This window comes from Leptosomus discolor, chromosome 6 (assembly GCF_034619465.1).
Source record: "Leptosomus discolor isolate bLepDis1 chromosome 6, bLepDis1.hap2, whole genome shotgun sequence".
Taxonomy (NCBI): Eukaryota; Metazoa; Chordata; class Aves; order Leptosomiformes; family Leptosomidae; genus Leptosomus; species Leptosomus discolor.
Genome location: NC_141396.1, coordinates 45347475 through 45373260, shown reverse-complemented (window position 1 = coordinate 45373260; position 25786 = coordinate 45347475). Strand labels below are relative to the sequence as shown.

The following is a 25786-nucleotide window of genomic DNA, read 5'->3' as shown; positions in this document are numbered from 1 at the left end:
CAGGATATCTGTATTTAATGCTTGAGCTCTCCAAAGAAGGCCTCATATTACTTTGACCAGCTTAGTAATCTATGGATATTTCACTTCTTCAGATCTAACTTTGGAGCTAAGACCTAGTTTCTTCTTTCCTTGTCCATTTAGACAGAAAGTTTTAAATTTTATTAAATCTTTTATTTCTTACTGCTAACTAAATAAGTGCTTAGTGGAGTGCCCTAAGTTTCAGCTATTGTCCCTCATAGCACTTTTTGAGTCTAATAATAGGAGTTCTGGCTGGAAACTGAGGTTCATGCTTTGGCTATCACATGGTTTTGGGTCCCAGCTCAGAGTGGAGGAGAGACCCCCTTTTCACACAGGCTAGTGCTGGCACAGCTCACAAGGCACAGCGTCTGCTTTCAGAAGCTGTGATTTATACCCCACACCTCCAAAAATCTAATGACTTGAATGAAGCATAAAGGAAAAATGTCCTTGAACCTTATCACCATCCTTACATCAAAAGAAAGTTGTGATCTGTCCTTGGTCAACTTCAGAGCCTTAACTACTCCTCTCATCCTTACTCTGAAAGCTGTAGTGGTTATTTCACTCTGATCCTTTTAACATTTTTTTCCACTGACATCTGCTCAGCCACAGTATTACATCTCACATCAATCCATGAGCTCTGTTTCATTCCATGCAACCTCATCCTAAGGCTAGGAGAGACACATACAGCACCCTATTTAATTCCTTTCAATTTTTCGGTTTTTGTAACTCAGTCACATACAGACAAGGACTATGGAGCATGCTGTCAAGTCTATCTACTTCACAGAGCAGACATCATAACCAGTAATTAAGTTGTATCCAAAAGAAAATCTTTTTGTAATCCAAAAGAAATCATCCACATATGTGACTCTGTCCTGACTTCTGATTCCCAGATTTACCCCATCTTAACTCTTCCCCTCTCTTTAAAAGTGAGCCAACATCTCTGTATCCGCATCTTTTTTTCAACGTCTGTGGACCACTCCAGTTAGGATGAATATGAAATGCAGGGTAGTCGAGCTGCGTGAAAATCTTAAAGAGCCTGAGAAACAAGCAAGACAACAAAGATTCCCACTTCCACATACACTTCCGTGGGGTATAGAAAACAAAGACTCACCGAGGGTCTGAAAAGCAGTGTGAACGAAAGAGAGGAAAACTAAGACTGCAGAAAAAGTCAAGTGTTTCATTTCTTTCTTCTTAATCACAAAAAGATGAGCCGAAACCAATTGCTGCAGTTAAGTCCTTAAGGAGCCAGTTGGCCCTGGCTTCTTCTCAGTTTTGGAGAGTTTTAGTTGAGAGAGAAAACTCCGGGCTCCAAATAAGGAAATATCCTGTCACATGCAGTATTTTGAAATCTATAAATAATTACAAAATTCAAACTTTGCATCTGAAAGTGAAGTTTCTTTCCATTCAAATGCAAGTGGCAAAGTTTGAACAGTTCAACATCAGCCTGCTGAATTATTTTTAACTTTCTTGATTCTGTTATGCAATTGTAAGGTCCTAACCCTCCATAACAAAGAAGCAGGGAGTGCACTTTAAATGGATGTACTTTAAGTCTCATACATACACCCCTGTGGAACTCAGAAAAAAATAAATGCAAATTTCTTGGCCAGATCAGTCTTCACTGCTTGTCTATGTTTAGCCTATACCCAGGGCTAAGCTACAACAGTTGTTCCACAACAACTCACCAGCCAGGGGGCGGAAATCAGGGAAAAGGAGAGCAGACCTACAGGGGGAAGTGAGAACAGATTTTAATGAGATAACACCAGTACCAACAGAGATACGCAGAGGTATACTCAGTGAAATTAATAGCCAGTCACTACAACCAGCTAGAGAGCAGTCCTCAGGAAAAGCCAGAGAGGGAACCCCAGGAAGAATCCCAGCAAGAGCTCCCCTTCAAACCCAGCAAGCCTTCCCCCTTTATAATGACCGTGGCATGATGGGATGGGCTACACCTGTAGCTCACTCAGGTCAGCTGCCCTGGCTGACTCCGAACTGCTGATGGCCTGCCTGGTGTGGCTGGGCTGGGATTCTGTCCCAGCCAAACCAGGACACTGCTACAAAAGATACATTCACTTAATTTGATGCACTGTTGACTATTTCAGTGTGAAAAATTAACCCAGATGGGACAATTTAGTTTTGATTGGTAACTTAACAAACTGGGCACTATGTATATACCTGGCTTTTATTTTCTCTGATGTATCAACTGGTAAAACTACTGTGCTGTTATTTCATGTGAATTTATCTCAGGAGAACCAATACAAATTAGCCAAATTTTTACAAACCTTTCTCTTAACCAGTGATTTGAACAACAAAACTGCCTTTCAAGATTATTTGATGCATAAAGTACAAATCAATTTTAATACTTAAAAATTCTTTCTGTGTACCAAGTGTGGATGAGACAAACAAAGAGGAATACTCTCAAACATTACAAATGAGCTGCAGCCCTTTATTAAGCGGAAATCAACTTCAGCTGTGATGCAAAATCGCTTATTTGCTTTGAAGGAAAATGAGAAAAGATATTAAATAGAAATCGCTTAGAATTTTCTCTCATTTTTCATGGCTTTATTATCAAGACAAATCTCACAATATATTCTGCAAGGGCAAAACATCACTTAATATGAGAGAAGAAAACCATTTACAGAGTATAGGGTCTTCAGAGCTGTGTTACCAATACCAACTATCAAAATCTTGAAATTATAAATAATGATATTATTTTGAGGTTTTTTTTTATCTGTTTACTTTTTTAATTTGCCTCAACTTTACCATTTGCCATCAAACAGCACTGAATCCAATTCAGTGTCAGTATTTACATAAAAGATAAATATGGGTATGTGTTGTAACTTACGTGAAGGAAAAAAAAAAAGATATAAGATCAAGGGGTCAGTAAGTAAAAGCTGTTGGAGTCCAGAATGCCCTTCATTCCCTGTCCTCGGCAGTATATTTTGTTTGTCTGCGATATCTACAAACCAGCAATCAACTGTCATGTGAATCTCTCCTTCCCAATGACCTCTCCGGTACAGTTCTTCTGCACTTTCTAGGGGTCTGTTTTTCCCAGAGATCCTTAGGATCTCTTTCTTTTTTTTTTCTTCAGTATGTCATAGACAACATAGAATTCATAGAAAAATTACACAGCAAAGTAAACCTCTAAAGCATGTCTCTGCCAAGACACTGCAATGTGCCCCACTGCCTTACTGGCCCATAGCGTGGATGCAGTGCCCAGTCGCCAGTCCAGTTATCAGAGAGTTGGAGGATAGTAAGAGAAGACAAGTGAAATAAAAGCAGGAATGGATTCTTCCAGCTTTAATTGGAACCCACTTCATTTTATAGTTTATTTATGTTTCTTTTTAGTCATATGCCTTGCTCATGTTTCCTTGTTTCCTCCTGTTAGCCTCTCTCAAGGTAAATGACTCATTAGATCACCAAACTGTATAACAACTCCACATGCTAATTAAACAGCACCGAAGTATTATTATGTAATACATAGATCCTTTATTGGTGTAGTCTCGTATTCATAATTGATACAAAACATTGAAAGTCAAAGAATATGACTGTTTGCAAAGATGCAAATCTTTGCAAAATCCAAGTTGAAGCCATGAGTGAAGGACAAGTATTTGCAGTTCTCTTATTTCTCAATACTATGGCAAGGAAGATACTTGTGTAAAGAGTATGAGACAGTGGCAATAAAGGGTAAAAACAATTCATATAAATCTGTGTATTCCAAGCACTATTTTACTTGAGTAACAGTATGCACATTTCCATACACTGTAGTGAGATATATTCTCAAAGTGCAGGCTTTGGGGCTCAGTGCTGTGCGGAGAGTGCACACTGTATGTCTGCACTTGGCTCTGTCTGTGATGCTGCCACAAATCTCTAAAAAGAGAGACCACTAGGGTGTTAATCCTTTACTTTTAAATCTAAATTCCCACAAATTCTGTTATTTAGTTCTTGTTTATTTAGGCACTTTATACAGTACTGAGTCTTAGTCCTGAGAGTATTTCTTGAAGACCATAAAGCAATAGCTCTTAATCGTTACCAAAGGAGTAATTGCTGATTTTGGTTCATAGTACCTATTAGATGCTTGTAACTTTTACTAAGAGTTCCTTCTTTTTTTTTTTTACCATATAAGATTTTTTTTAACATATGTTTCGTCTGTGTTATCCCATTAGACAACACTCTGTTTTTTTCTTTGTTGTTGGTAGAATCGTTTTTGTCTTCCCTTCCAGTTAGGACATGGCTGTATTCTAGCTGTGTGCTGTGCCACCTTGCCTCTCTCTCAGTCTCACTTTGAATTTTGGTCTTGAATAAGAAATAAATCATAAAGCCCATCCCCAATAAAATGATGAGGACCAAAGTAAGTAGTATCCACATATTCATGTGACCATGTGCTTTGTCCTTTTTGGCATCTGTAAATAAATACAAAGCAAACAGGAGTGGGTGTACTGTAGCCATGAATAAATATGAAGAATACTGAAAACTATTGATCTAATTTCCCCCTTAGTTACCAGGGAGAGAATCTATCATAACATCTCTGTGTCAGTCCCCCTCATAGATCTTAGCATGTAAAAAAAGGAGAAAAAAGGGAGTGATCAGTTTATCAAAGCATTTAGTTATCCTGGGATGCCCTAAGTGTCTCATAGATACTGTGCAATTATGCTGGGAATGAATTCAGTGGCAACTAAGTAAATGAAGCTCGTATAAATAAATATATAAAAGACAAATCAACGTTAAATACAAATTCATATAAAAGCCCCAGTATTTGCTTTCATGCCTCTCTGAAACTAGTGGGAAGGAAAAATAAATCCTACCGTCCGTGTTTGCATCCGCTTTAAGAATAGCTGTCAAAGATAAATGTTTAGTCAACGTCTAAAAAGGTCACATTTTCATTCTTACATAATATGAAATTAGCAAAAGATCTGGTAACCTGCTCATGAAGGTTACCTCATCACTTCTCCTGAAAACACATTTGCTAAATTAACAGAGATTAAAAGGTGTGATTGAATTTTAGCCTGATAATCATTGTAATAAAACTGCAGTGTTTTGCATAGTAAAGCCTCCTCCTTGCTTCTTTTTTAATGACCAAGGATTCTCCAAGCACAGGTAGTTTCTGACGGGTTTAGATGGACTCTCTCTTCTCCCCTGGTTAATAAATCTTGCCCTCTACGCCAGGTCTGCATGCCTGTGGGCACTGGGAACAACTTGATCAAATGCTGAGGATATTTGACAGTTTTCCTGAACTGCACGCAATTCCTTTTGGACCCAGCAGATTTTCATTTGCCATAATTCATTTGCATCTATAATTACATTTGTAAGCTCAAGCTTTCTTATGCAGTTTTTCCCGGCTGTGCAGAGAGGGCGCCATCTGCAAGATTTTTCTGGGCGCACTGGGTGCTGGCCAGTGCAAGAGCAGACCTGCCCCATGGGCAGCGGGAGCCGCAGGGCAGTAGAGCGTGCATTCAAGCCGGGGCAGCACCGGGAGCTGGCCTGTTGCAGCAGAACCACAGCAATGTGCTGAGCTCCAGCATGTTTATAAGCACGAAGGGCATGCATCTGTTACCTTGTCCCTCGGAAGGATGCAGAGCTCATTGTAATGTAATATTTGCTTGCACTGAAACCCCATTCTGCTGGAGAACCTGGTTCCAGGGAATATTTTCTGTACTTTGGCATTGCACCTAAGGGCCACTCACAGTCAAACCTATCAAATAAAGTATGTGTTGACACTGAGATTCTGCTTTCCGATATATCTGATAACAAAGAATTAGCTTTCTGTAGTGTGTGTTGCTCTGAGTGCCCAAAGAAAACTAAGAGTTACCCTAAAAGGAGAATTTTCCTTTTCAGAAAATGCTCTGGCACTGCTACAAATGTGGACGGCTGCTTTCCCCACCAGCTGCAGCTTTGCCTGGGGAGGGGAAAGGACAGAACCTCAGAAACATCCTGAACTTTGGGGTTGTGAAACAGGACAGGAAATGATACTCTTTTTTTGCAGAATTAACAGTTAAACTCAAAATAACACATGGCTGCTTGGCTCACAATAGTCTGATATTTCTGCTTCCTGACCAAAGCAGATGGTGCTCAGTTACACAGAAACACAGCATTAAAAAAAAAAAAAAAAAAAAAAAATGCTAACCAAAACACTTCTACTACTTTCGAAGGTCACTATACAGGCTCTGGATCATGCTTCTGTTCTGTTATTATTTAAATGGAATTGCTTCATCTATCTTTTGCTGGAACAGCATGTATCATAGCACAGCAAGAGGAAGAAAAGCAAATTATTGAACCCTTGTTCAGTAGAAAGTGAATATTAATGTTAGCAGGAAAATATGTGTGTATGTTGGAGGAAAGCAAAATGACAAAGGAGTTTAAAAATTTTTCAGAAAATAGGGATCATCTTTAGTTATTAATTGAATATTCATTACAGAATGCAAGAAAATCTGAAGTTATGAAGCAATAAATAATGAACAGGTCAGACAAAAAAAAAGGATAACTATATATTCATATTATTTTTTTCTGAACACTGAAAGAGGTCATGGGGACTGACTACAAATACAGCGTTTTGTGTCAGTCTTTTGTAATGACCATATTGTCCTGTTACTACTGTAATGAAACCATAAACATCAGGAGCAAATATTACAGAAGTCACTTACTCTTTGGTTTCTTACAAATAAAACCCTTTTGGGAAGAGCAAGGAAGGATTCTCCAGTAGCCAGAGAATGCAGACAACTCCACGCAGTAATCAAGCTGGTCCTCTGAGGGCTGTCCTTCACCCCAGTTGACAAAGTCTAAGGCACTGTTGCCTTGCCAAAGCAGCTGCCCTAATGTTTCAAATGTTAGTAGCAACACCAATAGTTCCGCATCAAAGATATTCACTAATAATAGTGAATATTAATATTAATATTATTACTTTACTCAGCCTAATAAAACAATACCACTTTCTTCAAAAATTCTATCTGTGGTTGTTTTCTAATGCATTTTATTTCTTTTGATTCTCTTCTTAATAACAATATCGTTGTTTTTCCAAATGATGATTTGCCAACCATAACTTAGCTTTAATTTACATATCCCTGTATTTTTGTCTAGGGTACTAAAGTTTCAAAAATAGGCTTTTTTTTAATTTCTAAATTATTATTTCAGCAGCATGCATTGAAAAATCAAACAACTTTTACTGTAATGCTTAAATATATGCTTAGTTAAAATGAAAACATTTCTTTATTGCATAAGCTCTGACACAAAAATTTTGAAGTATCAGTGAGTTGAAATGAATTTTAAAAAAATAATCCTTTCTTACTGACGGTAGATTGACACCAGTGTTGTTTTCTTCCAGGTGCCTGTTTTCCACTGCACTTTGTTTCTGGCAGCCAGCAGCCTAATTCTCTCTACAGAGAAGCTTGATGCTATGGTCTCTGGCCGGACACCCACAACTCCCACGCAGGTGCTCCCCAGCCATGAGAAGATGAGACGTGTTTCCCACCAGGGCACAGAGCAAACGGGGTGGGAAAGGCTTTCTCACACACCAGGAATAGGAGACATCCTCAGGGAGGGCTGAGGTCAGAGGGACAGGTGCATGCCATTGATTGTGCTCCTCTGTGAAGGTCCGTAGGCAGCTGTGTAAGATCATCAGGGATTACAGCAATTCCTGAGTCATTCGAGTTTAGAAATGAGGCCCCATGATTGCCTCGGGTATGTACAGCTGAAATTAAAAGTTATATCTTGCTTTCTTAAAGAACAGTATCTTCTGTGTTGTGTCTCTCAAGAGATATTCCTATCACCTCTCCACACCTTTGCTGCTGAACCAGTTACGGACAAGGTATTTGAATTGAGGCAGTCCCACATGGTGGCATCCCTTTGGTGGACCCATGCAATATCCAAGACCTGTAACTGAAGCCAAGCAGCCTATCTACATCCTTTCACACCTGTTGGATAAAACCACCAACTTCACGACTTTTTAGACTGTATGCTATCAATCTATCTTTTTGGTTTTGACTAGCTTCTGTTGTACTTTGATTAGTTCCTTAAAAATAAGTGTCTTTGATTCAGATTTCTGTCCATTTAATAAGTCTATTTATGATTATTTATAGAAGTTTAAATAGTTACCATTTACATTTCTGTATATTCCTATCCAAAAGCCACTTGTCTTGCTTGTGTACAAGTCTGCATGCTCTACTAAGAAGTTTGATTCAGCCAGATCTTCTACAGAAGACAACATAACACCTGTAACAAAAGCAACAGAAGACGATTGGAGGTATCCCCTGCCGTAGAAGTCAGTGGTACTTATAGCCTTTGATGTAGGATAAGGTTAATCAAAACCTCTCCTGCTGCTGGGGACTGAATAAGCCAGGATTTAAGTAGAGACTAGAAAGTAGTGTTCAGCTGTAGAGCAACAGCACAGACTGGGAGTGATGTCATCAGAAATGAAAGATGTGAAAGCACAGTGAAGATGATGGTTTTTAAACATCAGGCAAAGTGCGCATTATTTTCAAGTGACTGGAAAATATTTTTTCATAGGTATTAAGGATGATTATTTGTTCTTCATGGTTTGAGAGAATATTATGCAGCATGTAATATTGTGCAGCAAACAAATCTGTGACTCAAACTAAGTATTAATTTTTCAGGCAATGCTTGTGGAGCAGAAGAATCTAAAAAGATATGAAACAGAAGGACCCATTTGTTTTGGGCAGCATAGTGCTTTCCTTTCTCTTTCACAGCCTTCTGAAGCATGGTTGAGGTAGCTGATGATTCAGCAGCATAGGTGGAAGAGGGCCAAGGAGCAGCTCACGGTCTTGGCCAGGACCAGATGCCTCCAAGATGGGAGTGGGATGCATTTGCCCTGCCCTGGCTCCCCAGGCTGCCAGAGCACCATGCTGGGGGAGTGAGGGCTTTCAGGCAGAACACGCAGCCCATTTCAGATCACACACCCCACATTAGGGAGATATATGGAAAAGAAGGGATACAGCTGGAAAGAAGTTAACCCATTTTAAAATCTTACTAAAACCAAATTTGTGAATGAAGAAATATAACAAGAAAAAAACACACACCTGGAAAAAAACAAGGAAAATTATCACCTGAATTTCAACCTGACAAGCAAAGAGCTTCGATGGTGAAAAATAAATGAGACATTGATTTCCATTTTTCACTATGTGCAGATTTTTCAGCATTAGTTTTCAAGACATTTTAAAAAGTGATTTCTTTTTTTTTAATGTCAAGATTGAAATCCTAACTTTGGGTAAAACTAATAATTACCTGATTGAATGCACTGAGTCACAGACTGAGTCCAGCTCATTTCATTGATATTGAAGTTATAGCAGTGGCTTCGGAAAGGAATCCAAAATATGTGATCAGATTCAGGACATTTTCCAATATCCTGTGGAGGATCACAGGAAGGACATCTAAAAGAAATGAGATATTAGGGATGCTTTCATTCAGTAGAGACTGCATTTCTTCAGATATGACATCAAGTTTATAAAAAACCCCTATCTGAAAAGTACTTAAAATATTCTGTGGCACGCAGTGCCAGAATTATCAGTGACTATGTCAGGAGTGGCAATGAGGAGCAGAACTGCTCAGTCACAGCTGAATGATTCAATAGCAGCCTGTGCTCTTCTGTGACAACTAAATCAAACTTTGACTATCTCAAGGACATTTGAGGGTTCAGGGGGTTTGGGTTCTCATTTATTTCATTATAAGCAATAAATTTGTGTAAATTAAAAATACAGTAAAAAGCAGGAAAAAAAAAGATGGAAAACTCCCAAATCCTCAAGAGATTCAAATAACAATTTGATCTTACAGGAAATACCATCTAAATGATAGTTTACTGGGGAAATTTCCCATTTAATATTTTCCTCAAGATAATAATCCTTACAGAAAATTTCTGAAAACCTTTAACTTACAATGCATAGAATAATCTGTTGCTCATTGAATATTTGTGTAGCAGCCCTTCATTTTCCTGCCAGCAATGACATTACAGGAGGAAACAGTAACATTGTCAGTTAGTACAGACATTTTAAAATAAAATAGATTTGAAGTTCAGAGCATGGCCTAGAAAAGAAATTACAGAAAAACTACACAAAAACAGATCAAAAGAAACTCAGAATTTCCATTAACTGGGTGTCACTAGAGCTAACAGCAATTGCTGCAATACAAATGAGAAAGCAAAAATGTCAGTCCTGTCCTAAGGTTTGCCTGTAGCTTTTGCAGTATTCCTCAGTGACAACCATAGAGTCACTATGAGGTATGAACTTTTGTTTGGGCCGATAGCAGACTTTTTTTTCTCATCACTATAATACATGAGTAGCAGCCACCAGACTGCTGCATGAATAGCCAGATAAAACCCTTCCTCCTTTCCCCAGTTTTTAGAACCGCATAACACTGCTTATGTTGAACAAACAACATTTATTTTATACTCAGTGGACTTCCTTGATTACAATCCTTCCCATGAAATCCCTGTCAGCAAGAAGTTTCATATTCTAGACTTGAAGTGAAATATTTAGTACTCCCACAGTCTCTATGTTCTGTCTGCCTCCAACGTAGGATGACTCCTATGGCAGTTATCACCCCAGTCCAGTGAAATGGCAGCATCCTGGCTGGTGAATGACAACTCCATCAAAATAAGGCATTGTTCATACAGAAGAAAAGCATTGACATTACATACTCAGGCTTATTATTCCTTACTATATACTTAGAAATTTCTGTTTCAGTCAAAGCAGATCCAGCAAGGTTTCTGCCATAAACCCAAAAGTCATCGTCATAGCTTACCCTCAGATTTTTTGCAGACAGGAGAATGTTTTTCATTACAAGGTGCTGTTTTCCAGGTCCCATGGAGCTCTAGATAGACACAGGCTATTTTCTATTTTGATTCTCCGTAGTACCAGTTCGAAAAATTTATTTTCCTTTTATCAGTCCATCTGTAATAGCCATCACTCTAAAATTGAAACAGACATTTAACATAATTTTTCTACACTCTTATCTGCTGTTTTGGGTAAGTGGATTTATACAAATGAACATTTTCACAGTGATATATAGAGCTCAGTTTGTATATCTGTGCTAGTACTGTTAAAATATTAATTGAAACAGGATTTAGCAACATAGAAGTAAGACACAGTAGTACGCCTCCCGTGCTATGACAGTCCATGAAGGTGTTTTGAAAGCTAAATGGTGCTTCCTGGGTACTGCTGGTGCTCAGTCCCTTGTCAGGCAACATTGTGAGGTGGAATCACCGTCCCAGAGGAGTCAAGTCACCTTGAAGAGCAACATGAAACCTGTGGGAAGCCCACGTGGAAGCAGGTCTCAGAGGGTGACTGTCAAACAAGGACCGTAAGCTCAAGTACAGTTTTGTGGAGAAACATTCAGGAGTAAACTGCAGCTATCACTATGAAAAATCTGAGAAAATTATTAGTTTGTTAGGAGCAAAAAAGAAATATGGAAAAGCAGGAAGTCTTGGGTCTTGTTTAGTCTTCCCTCCCCGACCTCCCCCCCTTTTTTTTTTGACATGAAGAATCAGAAGAATTACAAGGAGAAGGTAACAGACCCAGACAGTATGTTGCTGACATTAAGACCTGAGGGATAAAAATTGTTCCCATTGTAGTCTCTAGATTTGTCAAGAGTCCAGGCACACAAGCCTCTCCTGAGCTCAGCACCATCAGGGCAAGATTGCTGCCTGGGGGACAGGAGGAACCACAAAGCTTCACTCTGCCACAGCAGGGACAGCTCATTTATAAGGACCAGGAGAAAAAGTCTGGTGATCCAAACTTGCTCATAATGCAATTTTAACTGCTTTCTAAACCATGTTTCTATGACTGTAAGAATAACCAAGTGGACTTAAACACTATTGTTTTAGATAGAGACGTCCTGTGGACTTGTGCGAGTGGGAGGATTCATGTCAGGATTGATGGCTATCAATCACTTACATATTCTAAGACCAAGCATTTTGTCTGGTAGGGAAAGGCATGGTTAGAAATATGTATTGCTCAGCAACAAGGTCCTTGTCTCAGATGATGTGGCCTTCTAAAAGGCTTTGTCAAAGTGCTACTGCATCATATAATCAGGATGCTATTTTGACACATTTATTGCAAGCTCTCGCTAGGGATACTGAATTTCACACATGTTTTGCTATGTTATATATCAGTGTCCAATCACAATTAGTAAAAACAATCACTATTTAAGAAGATGATTACTGATTAAAGAGCTCTTTTTTTATCAACAAGGTAGTTTAGTCAGCTGTGCAATTATTGGAATGATGCAATAGAAATACGATAGTTAAGTGCATTGAGCAACTGCATATTCACTAGAGAAGCCGAAGCTCATTTTGACTCTCGGTGACAGAGCTGGTTAAGACTGATGCTCACTTGTGTGTTCCCTTATACAGTGGTGGACATGGATCTCCATAATAACTTCTTCTAGTACAGTACATTGCTTTTAATCTTTGAGACTTAGCAGGAATAATGAGGAGGGTGTTCAGAGACACACAGTATGTCCTGTGAACCCTTCTGAACTAAAAAGGGATGAAAATGCTACAGCTGCCAATGATGATGAGGCACTAGCCTTAATGACCCCGTTGGTCCCTTTGAGGAGAATTTACCTCTCCTAAAAACAGCCCCCTAAAAGTTAACCAGGTAGTTTGACCTAAGTGTCTAAGAGTCCCATGGAGTTAGTAAAGAGGCCAACACTGTCAGAGGTTCCCATCCTTCTCCATTGCCTAAGATGGAGTTTATTGATTTAAGATGGATGAAGTTAAATGAAGTGAGTGCTGTCCACCAGTCCTAGGTTCCTAAATTTGTTCATGCTACAATTCTTCCTGCTGATGGTAATGCAATCACAGCATTTAACTGCACCACCTGTGAATTTATTAATCTTACCACTTTGCTGTGGAGCCCAGTCCTAAGGGCTGTCCGTATTGTGCTGCCTGCAACAGCAGGAATATATTACTGTAATAATCAAAAATGCTGGCAAGCTCTGAAGATTTCTCCTTGCAGGCTTTTCTTGCTTCTTCCCAATTCATTTTAGAAGGAATGATTAAATAGCTGCTGTTACCATAATGGATGAAATCACTATCTGGAGCAGTTGTGGAATGAAACTGTTCAGGTTCTGTAGGAAAGAAGTACAAATTGGAGAGGAAGGGGAGAAAAAGAGTGAAAAATTGCTAGCTACCTCAATAGCAGTATTGAGTAACAGATGAATATAGTGTGGCAGCACAAGCATTAAGTAAAAGCATTTCTTATTTAAAACACAGGAGACGTTTTAATGGTAACTTTGAATTATTTTTAACTATAGTGTATTCAGGAATAAGGGGGAATGAGCTGTGTGTACCTATAGACATACACTGCACCAGATGAAATGGTGTGAGTACTGATCACACAGAGCTCTCTAGGTTCTCCTCATGCACTGCAGGTGAAAATCCTCCCAAGCTCAAGCATGCTGCAGAGTCTCCACACCATTTCAGTCTCAAAATAGGGGTGAATTTCGTTCTAAGCAAATTTTGGGACCCTACTGCTACTTCTTTTCCATGTAGGATGAAGTGAAAAAGGAAACTGAAGTTGTACCTTAAATGATATATGCAGAAGTAGAAGACAAAGATCTAGAGCTAGTGATAGGGACAGAAAAAAAGAACAAAAACTGCCTTTGTTTTCAGTCAGTGTTGAGAACACCTTGACAATTGTTTTTGCTAGTGATGCCCTCATGCAGCTTTCTGCAATTTCATGGGACGGAGCTATGAAACATCTGGCCTAGCTGTGGCTGCTTCCTGTATTTTCACTTGCTGCTCAGCAGTTCCCTGTTTCTATTCCTCTGGACTCTGCAGTGTAGCTGTGCTCCGGATGCGTCTCCTGCCCTGGGGATACACAAAGAAAACTAGAACTTTTGACCTTCTGATTATTGCTGGTGATTGAAAAGCATTGCTAGAGTCTGATGAGCAAAATAACCAGTTTAACTGACCTTAGTTAACCCCACAGTGGAGCCTGTGTGAGGGTTTTTTAGTGACGGGGGCTTAGAGCTGGGGAGGAGGTGGGGAAGTGGCTTTTAGTGTGTTGTCTGTCTAGCTAAGATACCTATGGTGGAAGTCACTGCTGGATTTGTCTTTACGCTTTGTATTCACGTTTGCGAAACAACCTGATTCAGATACCTATATCTGTGCTCGTTAGGTAAAGTGCAGATGACTAAACCTTTCTGTCCATAAAGGAAAAAGACATTTTGAAGGCACAGCTCTTCTAACCTGTTTTGGGCATTTGCCTCAGGATGAGGCAGGTGAACCCTGCCTTCGAAGTGTCTGCTCGCCGTGTTCAGGCAACAGATTTCAGTGTGGACGGCTGCAGGGTAGGTGAAATCATCATACCCACCAACACTCACAGGGGCTGAAGGCTTCATAATCCTTATCCCAGAGCAGGTTTTGTGTCTGGAATTCCTCAGCTGGGAAATTAGCCCTGCTTCCCTCACCCTGACTGTACAGGCACAGCTGGGCAGTCACAACCAAGGACTTAGATGGTCGGATTCTTCAGTAAATGACTTCCAACAAAGAAGGTGAAAAGTAAAACTTATTGCTGTCCACCTGGCAAATATAGCTTTTCTTATGCTGGCAGTCAGTGTTTTCACAATACCCTGGTTCATCTACAGATCTTTTCGTCATTGCAATACAGTCAGTCTAGGGGAAAATTAAAAAAGAAAATTATAGCTAATGAAGTGCAAAGTGTCTGGCAGAATAGTAATAATGGGTTTGAGAAGACAAAGTTGATAGCTTTCTTTTCTAATTTTCTGGCTCTTATTTTCATTTATTGTTTCTTGGAAAATAAACTTATTGTATTATGTATCTTAGGCAAATGTGCTTTCCTTGGCAGGATTACTGCAAGAACTTTTGTCAGTTTATTAAAATTTCTTGGAGTGCACCAGAGCTAGTTTATGGTAATCTGTACTGAATTTGTTGAGCTTTCATTTGGATTCATGCTGTACAAGGAGAAACAATAAAACAATTAAAAATCGCTGCTAGTAGTACTGAATATTTGCAGTAAAATCTAATAATTCTAATTTGAGCGGTAATGATAATATGGTACTCCTTTTCTGCAGTCCTAGAATTCTGCAAAGGAATGGCAATAGGTGTAGACTCTAAGATTCTAAACAGGCCTATTCATCTCTGGGTACAGCTTTAGAAACTTAATCTCTAGAACATTATTCAGTTGCCTTCTGCTTTGAGCCATCGAAACACAGGATCCTAGCTGAGAGACAAGTCAAGTGGTTACACTAACCTTGAGTATGTTATCTAAGTTATGTATTTCCTGATTTTTTTCTGTTTACCTGTATTGTAATATACTTCCAGCCATGTTCCATGTATTTATCTCTAAATGGGAATCGTCTTGCCCACTTTGAATAATCAAAGAGGCTTCCGTCTGTCCAAAGGCAGGTACCCTCAGTGTTAATATCATTCAGTCCAATCCACATTTCATCGGTGACATCCTTTAGGCAGAATGTGAAGAAGGCTATTAAAAAAAAAATAAATCAGAGAGTAGATGAGGAGTTGCCTCATTAAACCAAATTCCAAATAAAACAACCAAAGAACTTTTTAAAATATTGCAAATGTCAGGTTCAGTATTGTTAGACTCTGAGTTAATGGTGAAAGAGAAAAATTACAATGGATAATTTAACTGAAGCAGATTGAATTCATTAAAAAAAAAAGGAAAAGGAAAAGTTTTTAGATAAAAATGATAAAGACTTCTTGGAAATACTATAGAAATTACAGCTAGAAGGCACTTCAAAAGGATTATTCCTCCCCCAGGTAGCATCAACTGCACATATGTAATTTCTGATGGATGTTTTTTTACTTTCTGACTGGAATCTCTGTGGGCATTTCATTACTATGAGCTATTACTGTTTATCCCATCTTCCAAGGCCATGGTGAACAAATTATTCTGTTCCCTCCACATGACACTTTTGCCAAGAGATGGGAAGTGTCATAGCATCTCATTCCAGTCTTCTCTCTGGATCAAGCATGTCTGGCTCTTCCTTTATAGGTTATGCTATTTAGATCTGGAGGCTCATTTCGCCTTGTTGTTAGATGGTGAAATGTCCTGGGTTCATACTTAGCACCTAAAGAATCAGATGTTGTACCTTGCACTTGCTCATTGTGTATAGAGGCCAAATTTCCCCCTAATTCTATACAAACACTTGTTGCAGAGTGCCAAGACAGTCTCTCTTCTTCTTTGGATCCAAATATTTTATAACACTGCAGGAAGAGTAAAGGATTAGACAAAATTTCAGGTGTCAAAGAATATTAAAACCATTGATTTTGATTAATTCAGTTCTAGTCCTTGCATATAAAGAACAGCAGATCGTTCAGCCACCAAGAAGACGACCAAGCTAACCACAGTGACACCTTAGACACCTGTGGGCTGTCCAAGGTTAGTGCTGGGCAAAAGCAGGCAACCTCCGAAAGCTATTGAGGACTTAAGTAGATATCCAGGGTGCACGGGTAGAGATTTCAGATCACATTACTGAAAAGTAGAATTTGACAGACTGAAACTATTCTCTTATTTGGAACATAATTTGGGGCAGGCATCTCAGGTCAAGGTCTTTAAATTATATACCACAGACTTAGTGCTAAAGCCTGAGCTTGTGGGAATGCTCAGCATGAGCAGAAAAGCATCAGCAAGAAGTGCTCCTTTGAACTGTGTATTAGCATCCCATGGGGATTTTTCCTGAGTTTTCCAGTGTAAAAAATTGTTTTTGTGGTTGTGTATGTTCTGAGGGACAGAAGACTTTAAATTGGTATGTGCTGCTTCTGCCTTTTTATGCCCTTTGAACGCATAAAACTTTCTCTTATTTGTTACACTGTGGGATTGATTTGTGGTTTTCGTTTGTTGGTACTTTTTTTTTTTTAAGTTCATAGTGCCAGGTGCACTTTTGCTTAACTTAGCAAAAAACCCTATGTTTGCTTGTTTTCTATATTTGATTTGACATTTATTGCTGTTTGTGTTACTCAAGATGAGTTGTTGTGACAGCTGATTACACATGAAAAGTGTGACCTTTTGGTTTTTTATTCAGAGTTACTTAGAAAAAGGGGCTTACACTTACGGATAATGGAATGGGATTTCCACACAGTAAGTGTGTCTAAAATACACAGAATATTCTAGAAACTGAAAAAGTAACCATGGCTAAAGGCACATGGACATTTACAAAAAATTATAACTTCGAACATTCAAATTCACCTTTTTCTGAGACTTAGATATGGACTTGCCAACATGAAAATTGACTAAACTGCTATTTAGAATACCACTTAATAAATTGGTGTATAACATGAGAGAATTTGTGGTGAGATAAAAGAGATAGTTGTTTTCTTTTCCTAAAGCAAATCTGCTAAATACGGTTGAGTTTTGTTACTGCACCTTATTGTTAAACAAAAGCCAAGTTTCAGGGCATCCTCCCAGAGGTGGAAGTATGGTAGAAGCAAATCCTGAGTAAGTTGCATTGTGTCTTTCACAGATGAAGCCATTTTTTGCAGCACAGCTTATATCATTCCAAAGGCCTGTAAATAAATAGAATAGAGAGAACCACTGTCTGAAACTCTCATGCTACCATTATAGCAGTCAGCCCCAGACAGTACTCATACAGCACAAATGAAAACTTCCAGAGGCAAGTTAAACAGTTGTGATGTACACATTTACCCAAATACACGTCCTTCATCTGCGGTATATTTGTCTCCTAATAGTGACGGTGTGGTTTTAAGCCACAGCATACTTGTAATGAAAAACTGTCATTATTGAGCAACTACCTATTTGTGGGGTAGCCTCAAATTTAAATGAAGGAAACGTTTTGGATTTTGATGCTAAATTTTCCACCAAATATTTGTCGTTGCTACTTTACTCACCAAAATCTTTTGACATTACCACGCAGTTTTCATCATTATTTGCAAAATTGGGTTCATTTGGAGCCCAGGCAACATAGTTCACTGGGGTCTTATCCAGCCAGCTGAAAGAAACAAGGGGACAGTGGCTGCCGGACAGACATCCCCAGCAGTCATTTAGTTACAGGGTCTGTTTAGGTAAAGGGCTAAGCAAGGTATTATCACTTGACCAGAGGGCAAAGGCTCTACATATACTGGAGAGGACATATCCACAGCATTACTGCTGCTTCTCATCTGCTTCATACTGTCACATTCAAGTCTCATCAGCATCTCGTTTTGCCAGAAGTTGGATAAACAGCGTCATGCTCAAAGAGATTTCTTCTTATGGTCTGGACAAGACTGAAACCCCAAGATCTCACCAATACACAGACTTCCTTTTCATCCCAGCAAGGTGTCCTCCTGGAAGCCTTCCACAAACAGACTTCTAAAACAGATTCCCTACCAGCAATTTCAGAAAGGTGTTGGGTGAGATGTTTTAGCATTGTACCTGTAAAATAAAAGATCATCATCAGCAACATTCCAAATACAAAAAAATCCAGAGAGATTTGCTTTAAGTAATTGCAAATGCTTTGTACAATAGAGAAAAAAGCCCCAACAAACTATGAATTATCTAATGCACTTTCAAGATTTTGGAGCACATACCAAAATGGTTTAAATTAAAAAATATGTATAATTTTGAAACATTTATCTAGTGAAAAATATGTATCTTTAAATCATACATACATATCTCCATAAGCACTGTATTAAACAATCTAGGATGTCCAGTATACACTTTGTAGGTGAAACTTACATCAATTTGAAGATTTATTTAGTATTTTTACTTGGCATGCTATTATTATTTTTTTGTATTCATGGGACTAGAGCCAAACAACATAATCCAGGCAATATATTAAGTTCTCAAGTTTACCTACATAGTAGTAAACTGTTCACAAGTACTGAAGCTTAATGTTGGTATTTTGTTAATACCACACATCTTTTCCAAAGTCTCAATGCATTCCTCCTCTCCTGATGGCTTGGCGTTTACTAGAAAAGTCTGGTTTTAAGAGTCCTGGATATCCAGTAGATACTAAACCCAAGTTTCTGATTACAGGATGGACCAGGAGGAAGCAATTAACCTGTTGCTGTTCCCAGAGCCAGCTATAGCCCCTCAAAGGTAGCTCTGTTTTCGTATGGATGCCTGTTATTTTGTTCTTCACAAGGACTGCTAGTTCTGTTCTTAGCTTTCTGCATTTCTTCTGTGGTTTGATGGAGAAGAACACATTGTTAAAGAAATGACAGGAACAGTTTAGATGAAAAATAAGCAAACAAATACAAAACCAATTAAAATTCTTCTGTTGGGAGCTTTTAAACATCTTAAGTATTTTGTGAAGAATAGAACTAAAATTATTCAGGTATCTTCATGATGACTTTATACACTCCACCTCATTTTGATTTTATTTTTTAATCCTACTCTTAAGTGAGCATGAGGGAATTAACAGCTGAGCATCTGTCCTCTCATGTTGGTCATCGTATAATCTAGATTCACAACAAGATCTAATTCTTTTTTTTTGTTTTACTTTTGAAAGGTCATCTAGGATCAGAGTCTTTATGTCATGGTTTCTGAACTCCTTCTGAGTAATCTCACCAAGAGCAGAGCACCACATCTGTACAAAGCAGCATGCCCAGTGCACTAGAAAGCCCTGCACAAGATGCGCTGCTTCAAGCTGGCATGCAGAAGTCAGTGTTTTGGTGCTGCATTTGTATGACTAATCTACCCACAAGGGAAGAGTGATTTCTCCTTTTTGATTAAGCAATTTTTCAATATTAGCATGGTGCCTTATTTATTGTAGCCATTTGTTGGCAGTCAACAAATATTAGATATATGCAGTGCTTTTTATATAACTGCTTCTTCCTTCCGCGCCCTATTGTGCCTCCTACTAGTTCCCTGTGTGCATCCAACTTTCGTTTTATTTCAAGAAGGTTTTAAGAATCTCCTGCTCCATGGAGATGCATACAAGTACTCAGTTTACAACCAGGAAGCAGGAATGTAAAAGTAGGACTGAGTAAGCAAAGCAAGTCCGTTCATTATCGAGGCTGTCGCTTGGAGTCCTCAGCCCAAGAAGACCCTGTCTCCTGCTGGCAGGCACCCCAGCACACCTCCATCAGCTCTGCTCTGTGCCCTGGCAGCAGGCATGGGAGGCCTGGCGTTAGGGCCCTGCTTCCCAGGCAAAGCTGGTGGATGCAGGAGCCCTTCAAGGCTACACCAGCCTCTACTTGTAGTCTCTTTTTCAGAGTTGCTGTTTCCTGTAGCAACTGATCCTTCTCTGTGTTCCCATTATTTGTTTCACAGTGGGAAGCAGAGCTTTTTTCTCTTCTGTACAGACAGCTCTACTGTCCTGCATCTTTTGCTTTCCTGGGTAAGCCTGAAGCAGATAGAAGTACAGGGAGGAGATAAAGGGAGAGGGGATAACTATCTTTGCCTTGCAAATTTATTCAACCCATGGCAGAAAGTGTTAAATTTGGAGATAAAGTAATAGGGACATCTTTAACTTCCTGCATCTGAGTACAACTGAAAAATCTCCATTTGTTCCTCTTGCTTTATGTGTTGCTTTCACTGCAACTGGTTTTAAAGTGAACAATTCCTAACATCTTTTTTCTTTTCAAACTATTTAAATCCATACAATTAGTTTTTGAACTTGGGTTTATTGCTGCAATTAACTGGGGAAGTAATCATATCTTTTTTTTGTTTCACAAATCCAATTAAGTAAACATTCACAGAGCAAGTCATTCCAGCGCATTTGGGGTGATCTATTAAATATAACACAATGTTCAAGTTCTTCGTGGTTGTTGGGTTCATCTTCATCCCAGTTTTCATAAATTACCTGTGTGGGAAATGCATCTCAATTACTATGTGATTCAACCTGAGTGGAAGTAATTGAGATTGCCGTCGTAACACAATTTCAGGATCTCATCATCTCAAGTACCTTGTTTATGGGATCAATAGGAGTTCAGGTAGGTCTGAGAGGGCTGTGGAAGTCATGCTGATCAGCTCACTTTCACCATTGCTCCCCAGAGAAGGTATAAAGATTACACAGTATAGAAAAGCATGTACCTGCTGGAGAAAAAACTGAAGGGCAGAGGGAGTCTTTGTGAAGGATGGCAACATGACTCTGTACGGGCATACAGCAGTGCCTGGACTGGGATACTAAGAGAGAGACTGTGGAAGATGGGATATAACATGGTACCAGGGGTGAAACAGAGGCAATTTTGTACTTCCACGTGTGTTAAGACAGTGCCATCACTGAACACTGCAGCTGTTCAGCTGGTGGATAAAGGGCTGCCATGCACCTGCCAAGGGTTTGGACATTGGAAAAAGGGCATAAAACGATTAAAATCTATATAGTCTAAAGAGCAGAAAGTCAATTAATATCCAGCAAATAAGTACTAACAGGGGAACCATCAATCCAGGCAAATCCTTCGTCAGGATTTAAGAGAAACAAACTGATCCAGAAAGCCTGAGTGTTCAGTCCTTTATCCCTAAAATAAATCATACAATATAGGTAGTGTAGAATGAGGGGACCTGATATAAATGCTGGAAAGCATAGAAACATGCTGCCTTCTCTCACATCTGAATTGGGAGCTGCTCCTTCACTGTTGGCCCATGGCCAGTCTCACCACATGCTCTCTGTCTAGCGGTTTGATAGTGCTCGGTGCTGGGACAATACTTGCCATACTGCAATGCAAGTTAAAGGACAAGTGGTGTCACACAGAGCTAGCTCCGGCTGCCATCCTTGCAGCTGCAACACAGCTCTAGCAGGAGTTCTTGAACAGAGGCTTTAGCAAAAGTAAAACCTCAATAGAGAGCTATAATACATTTTAACACATGAAAAATAGTGAAAATTGTTTTTCAACTGCTTTGGTTTCCTTCTTGGTACTTCTTTATTTAATAGTTTACACTATTTATCTTGTACCTGTGGACCAGATAAAACAGAGTCCTATTTGAGTTCACTACATAACACGAAGATTCGCCTCCACAAAGATTTCAGAGTCTAAAGCAAAGAGGCTTAACAAGCAAGTAAAAACACTTTCAGCTTCTCATAATACTGAAAACCAATAAAATTAAGAACAGTGAGATCACAAAGACTTTTCTATATGACAGTTTTAAATCTATTTGAGAAATTAAATCTAGATTCAGCACTAAGTGAAACAGTTTTGTTTAAATACTTACATATTATGTGCCATTGAGATGGCTTGACATTACAGAAAACAGTCAGAATGTAGTGGTCTAATTTTGGGCGAAAATAATGGTGCAGTTTCTACATTGCAGGCAAGGCATGGCATCTACAGTGTTAGCCAAAATTAATTAAAATGAGTCCCTGTTTGACTTCAGGAGTCTTCAGTTTATATTCAGAAAATTTCAACATTAATTCCTTGCATTTTGGTTTACATTAAACATTAAAACAAGGGATTTTTTGAATGTGTTGATTAAAACATGAATTGCAGATGGTTAAAAAAGCACAGTTAGGGCTGAACATTTTATTGTCTCCCTTTTGGGGGAGGGACTAACATGTACAAAGTTGATCAGATCTGGAGAACAGCCTTGATAAAAGCCTGTGATGAAAATTTTAAAAATATCAAAGCCTTTGAAATAGTCAAAGTTTTTTTAAAAAAACCCTAATGTTTCACGATGATATTTCCAGATTAAAATTGTCCATGTTAATTTAAAATGTATTGTGTTTATTCACTAGCCCAGTCCAGATATATTTTAAAGTAATTCTTATGTAACATAACATGAACATGAAAAAGAATTGTTGTGCAAGTACTCACGATGCTAACTGCCATAATAAAATTTGACCTTCTCTTGTATTAATTGTGACCAGATTTCCTCCTATTTCTCTACAGAATTCTTCAGCCTCAAACCAAGACTTCTTTTGGTTTCCCTCTCTGATAAAAAACTATTGGAAAAAAAAATGTAAAAATAAGTTACTAAATGTGTAAAGTTTGGCATATAAAAAGATATAATTACCTATGTAATTAAAATCAGCATCACTTTAGCACCCCTTTATTCTTGAACAAGAAAACGTAACATCTGTCAAGACCTATAATATTAAATATTAGTAATGTAAAGTGTAAGTATTTTTTTCTTAGCATCCTCTGTTTTAAAATAAGGCGAGAGTATCACTGGCATCTGAGGAGAACAAAAGGTTCAGAACAAAATGTTCAGAGTAGAAAAAAATAGTTTGAACTTAATTGGGACTTCGACCACTGAAAGGCCCAAAGAAAGATGAAATAGCTCAGTTGTGGTATTCTGTAGTAGAAAGCAGGAGATTTTTGAGAAACGGAAGGTGGAGAGAAAATCAATAGGTTGGAATAGAAAAGATAGTATGGATGGAGAAAGCTGTTTGGCAAGCTGCTGACTTTGGCTAAAGAAGAGACTTTTGTATGGTGGTGCAAGCATACAAATAGCTCCACTTTCTCTATGAAGTACATACATTCTTGAAGTAAGGAACTGGGTGCCTGACATTTTGGGGAATGAATAATCATCAATTTGGTAACTGGCAGAACCAATAATGTCAGTAACAATAATTAAGCGTGACATAGATATTGAAACCCTCGTAAACAGAGGGCTGAAATAATTTTGGACTCCCAACAGGCAGAGAGCCTCAAGAAAGAAAGTGAGAGGATACTTATGGAAAGACCTGGAAGGGCAATGTTGCATATTTAATTTTCCTTGATCTTGCTTTTTTTTTGCTATTCTTTACAAAAAGAAGACTTTTTAAAGGTCTTTTTAGCTAAATCACGAGAACGTGCAAAATCTTTACTTGCTGAAGGTTCACCAATGTCAAACTAAACCTGGATCTAAAAGTGTCACTAACAGCATCACACAGTGCTGTGTGAGACGAGGTTGGCAGAGGGCCAGGTTTCTGTAAGCATTCTCTTAGAAACATTGTCTTATTCAAGTAACACTGCCAGCTCTTGAGATGCAATACTGTTTTTCTGAAGTCCCAAGTTCCTGGAAGCAAACAAATTAAGTGAGGTTCTCACCTGGCATTTACAGAAAAGAAAGCATATTTCTAGCACTCTATTTTAATTGTTTCATGTTTTCCGTTCTTGAATTTCATTACATTTGATGGATTTTCTCATGTTTTTTTGCCCTTGAATAACATGGCAAAGATCATTCCCAAAAACTACCCAGCACCTGGGTCCCTGAGTACCACAGTGACCAGGGCACTGACCACTGGGCTGCTCCGTGCTCAGGCTCATAGTGAAGGTAGACACACACTTTGAAGCACGAGTCTTTGAAGCAGCTGCAGGAACCCACGCTGAAGGAGCATGAGGCAGCACTCCCGCACCCTGCTCTTTGCAAAGGTAATTTGCTGTCTTCTCACAGCTAACAACATCCCATAATCCAGCTGCAATTCTGGTTCCCATGGCAACACAGCCTTGCTCTTTTCCTTTGTGATATGGAAAAGAAATGAGTAAAACCAAAGTCTTAATTGCTCTCTATGAAATGAGACCTTGCTTTTATTTGTAGAAAATTATGAAAAGGAAGGTGCAGATTATGCAGATTTAAAACCACCATGGATATAAAATTATTTTTAATACCTCCTGCCAGAGACCTGATATGGGCCAACGAGTCTCACAGACACACCTTTGCCAAAAATGGAGATTTGCAGCTTTAGAATACAAATCTTCCTTATCACATCACCCCAGGGAAATCACAGGGCAAATGGCACTTGTTTTTATTTACATACGTAGCAGATGGCCTGACAACTGCTTTGGGGTTCTCAGTGTCCAGGTAATTCAATTTCAAGAAGGCTGATATCAAGTACAACAAGTTTGTTTTAAGGCATAACTAGCCAGTGTGAAGGCACAAGATCCCACATAGATGCTCATCTGTTCTGTTGAAAGGCAAAACACCTGGGTGTTTGCTGCTCATTTCTCATACATGCACCTTGTGGGTCAAAAAACTGTCCATGATAATTTTTCTCAATCTGATGAGATGTTGTTAACTGGTGTTAAAAAGTTGAAAATAGTGAGACCATGGACCTTATTAACTCCTGCACAGTATTGCCTTCAGTTTATCCTATTAAAAATCTGTTTCTGTACAACTTTGCAGTTTGACTTAACACCTGACACTCAGCTCTGATGGTGCTTGTTGCCCTGGCATCAAACACAGGGTCTGATGGTGTCAGTCACCTACGGCTACAACCAAAAAAGACAGTGCCTACTCTAACTTCTAACACCAGAGGATGGAAAGCAGAAACCTGCATGAACTGTAGCTTCACTCCAATCACAGGGATTGAGCCTGTGCAGAGCTTACCTGGCATTGCTGTGTACCAGTGTGCGAAGAGAGGGGTTTCATCACTGGTCCACCTGAAACTCCTTCGTTCTTCTGCGTTGGAGAAACAGATCCAGAAATACTTTCTAGACCTCAGCCCCGTCAGACTAATTAGAAAGGCTTGCTCATTTCTGGAGCAGAAAACAGTGTTCGTTTACAACCTGTTACCTTGCAATATTAATCCAAGTGGTACAAATACAGGCATCGCTATCATGCTAGCATGACCCCAAGGCAACCGCTACTCATTGAAATTCAGGCAAAACCCCAGCAGGCTTTTAAGTGTGGTCAAGAGAATTTGGTGAGGGACAACTTTCTCCTTTCAGCTGAAGGCATCTTCTCCTTCCCACCCAGTTTTGTGAAATGTCACAAATCAATGCTCACATGTATTTCTAGTTGTATGCTGCTTTTTTCCTAGTCTTTCCAGATCTTTGAGGTGCCTCAAACAGACCACGAAGTCAGGACCAAAATGTTGGCTTTGCTAGCCATCACCTCTGAAGGCACTCATGTTCCTCAGAGACCATGAGGCCTGCAAAGCCTGAGATATGGGTGGGTTGGAGACAATGCATTCTCGCTGTGAT

At 39.1% G+C, this 25786-nt stretch overlaps 1 protein-coding gene and 1 pseudogene across 1 annotated transcript in view; both read right to left on the bottom strand.

Annotated features, from left to right (window-relative positions):
- Nucleotides 1–1199, bottom strand: part of LOC104348063 (macrophage mannose receptor 1-like) — a 40808-nt pseudogene extending 39609 nt beyond the window's left edge.
- A 468-nt stretch (nucleotides 1200–1667) lies between these two features.
- The window catches only part of LOC104348065 (macrophage mannose receptor 1), a 34195-nt gene continuing 10076 nt past the window's right edge, over nucleotides 1668–25786 (bottom strand). Inside the window, 19 exon segments of the mRNA XM_086467324.1 lie at nucleotides 1668–1738; nucleotides 4134–4418; nucleotides 4821–4850; nucleotides 6657–6824; nucleotides 8104–8220; nucleotides 9250–9395; nucleotides 10758–10925; nucleotides 12864–13090; nucleotides 14537–14638; nucleotides 15286–15467; nucleotides 16096–16210; nucleotides 17370–17509; nucleotides 17852–17952; nucleotides 20259–20289; nucleotides 20586–20748; nucleotides 21316–21403; nucleotides 22694–22821; nucleotides 24059–24321; nucleotides 25191–25339. Of these exon segments, the coding sequence (XP_086323450.1) occupies nucleotides 1668–1738; nucleotides 4134–4418; nucleotides 4821–4850; nucleotides 6657–6824; nucleotides 8104–8220; nucleotides 9250–9395; nucleotides 10758–10925; nucleotides 12864–13090; nucleotides 14537–14638; nucleotides 15286–15467; nucleotides 16096–16210; nucleotides 17370–17509; nucleotides 17852–17952; nucleotides 20259–20289; nucleotides 20586–20748; nucleotides 21316–21403; nucleotides 22694–22821; nucleotides 24059–24321; nucleotides 25191–25339 (2674 nt within the window).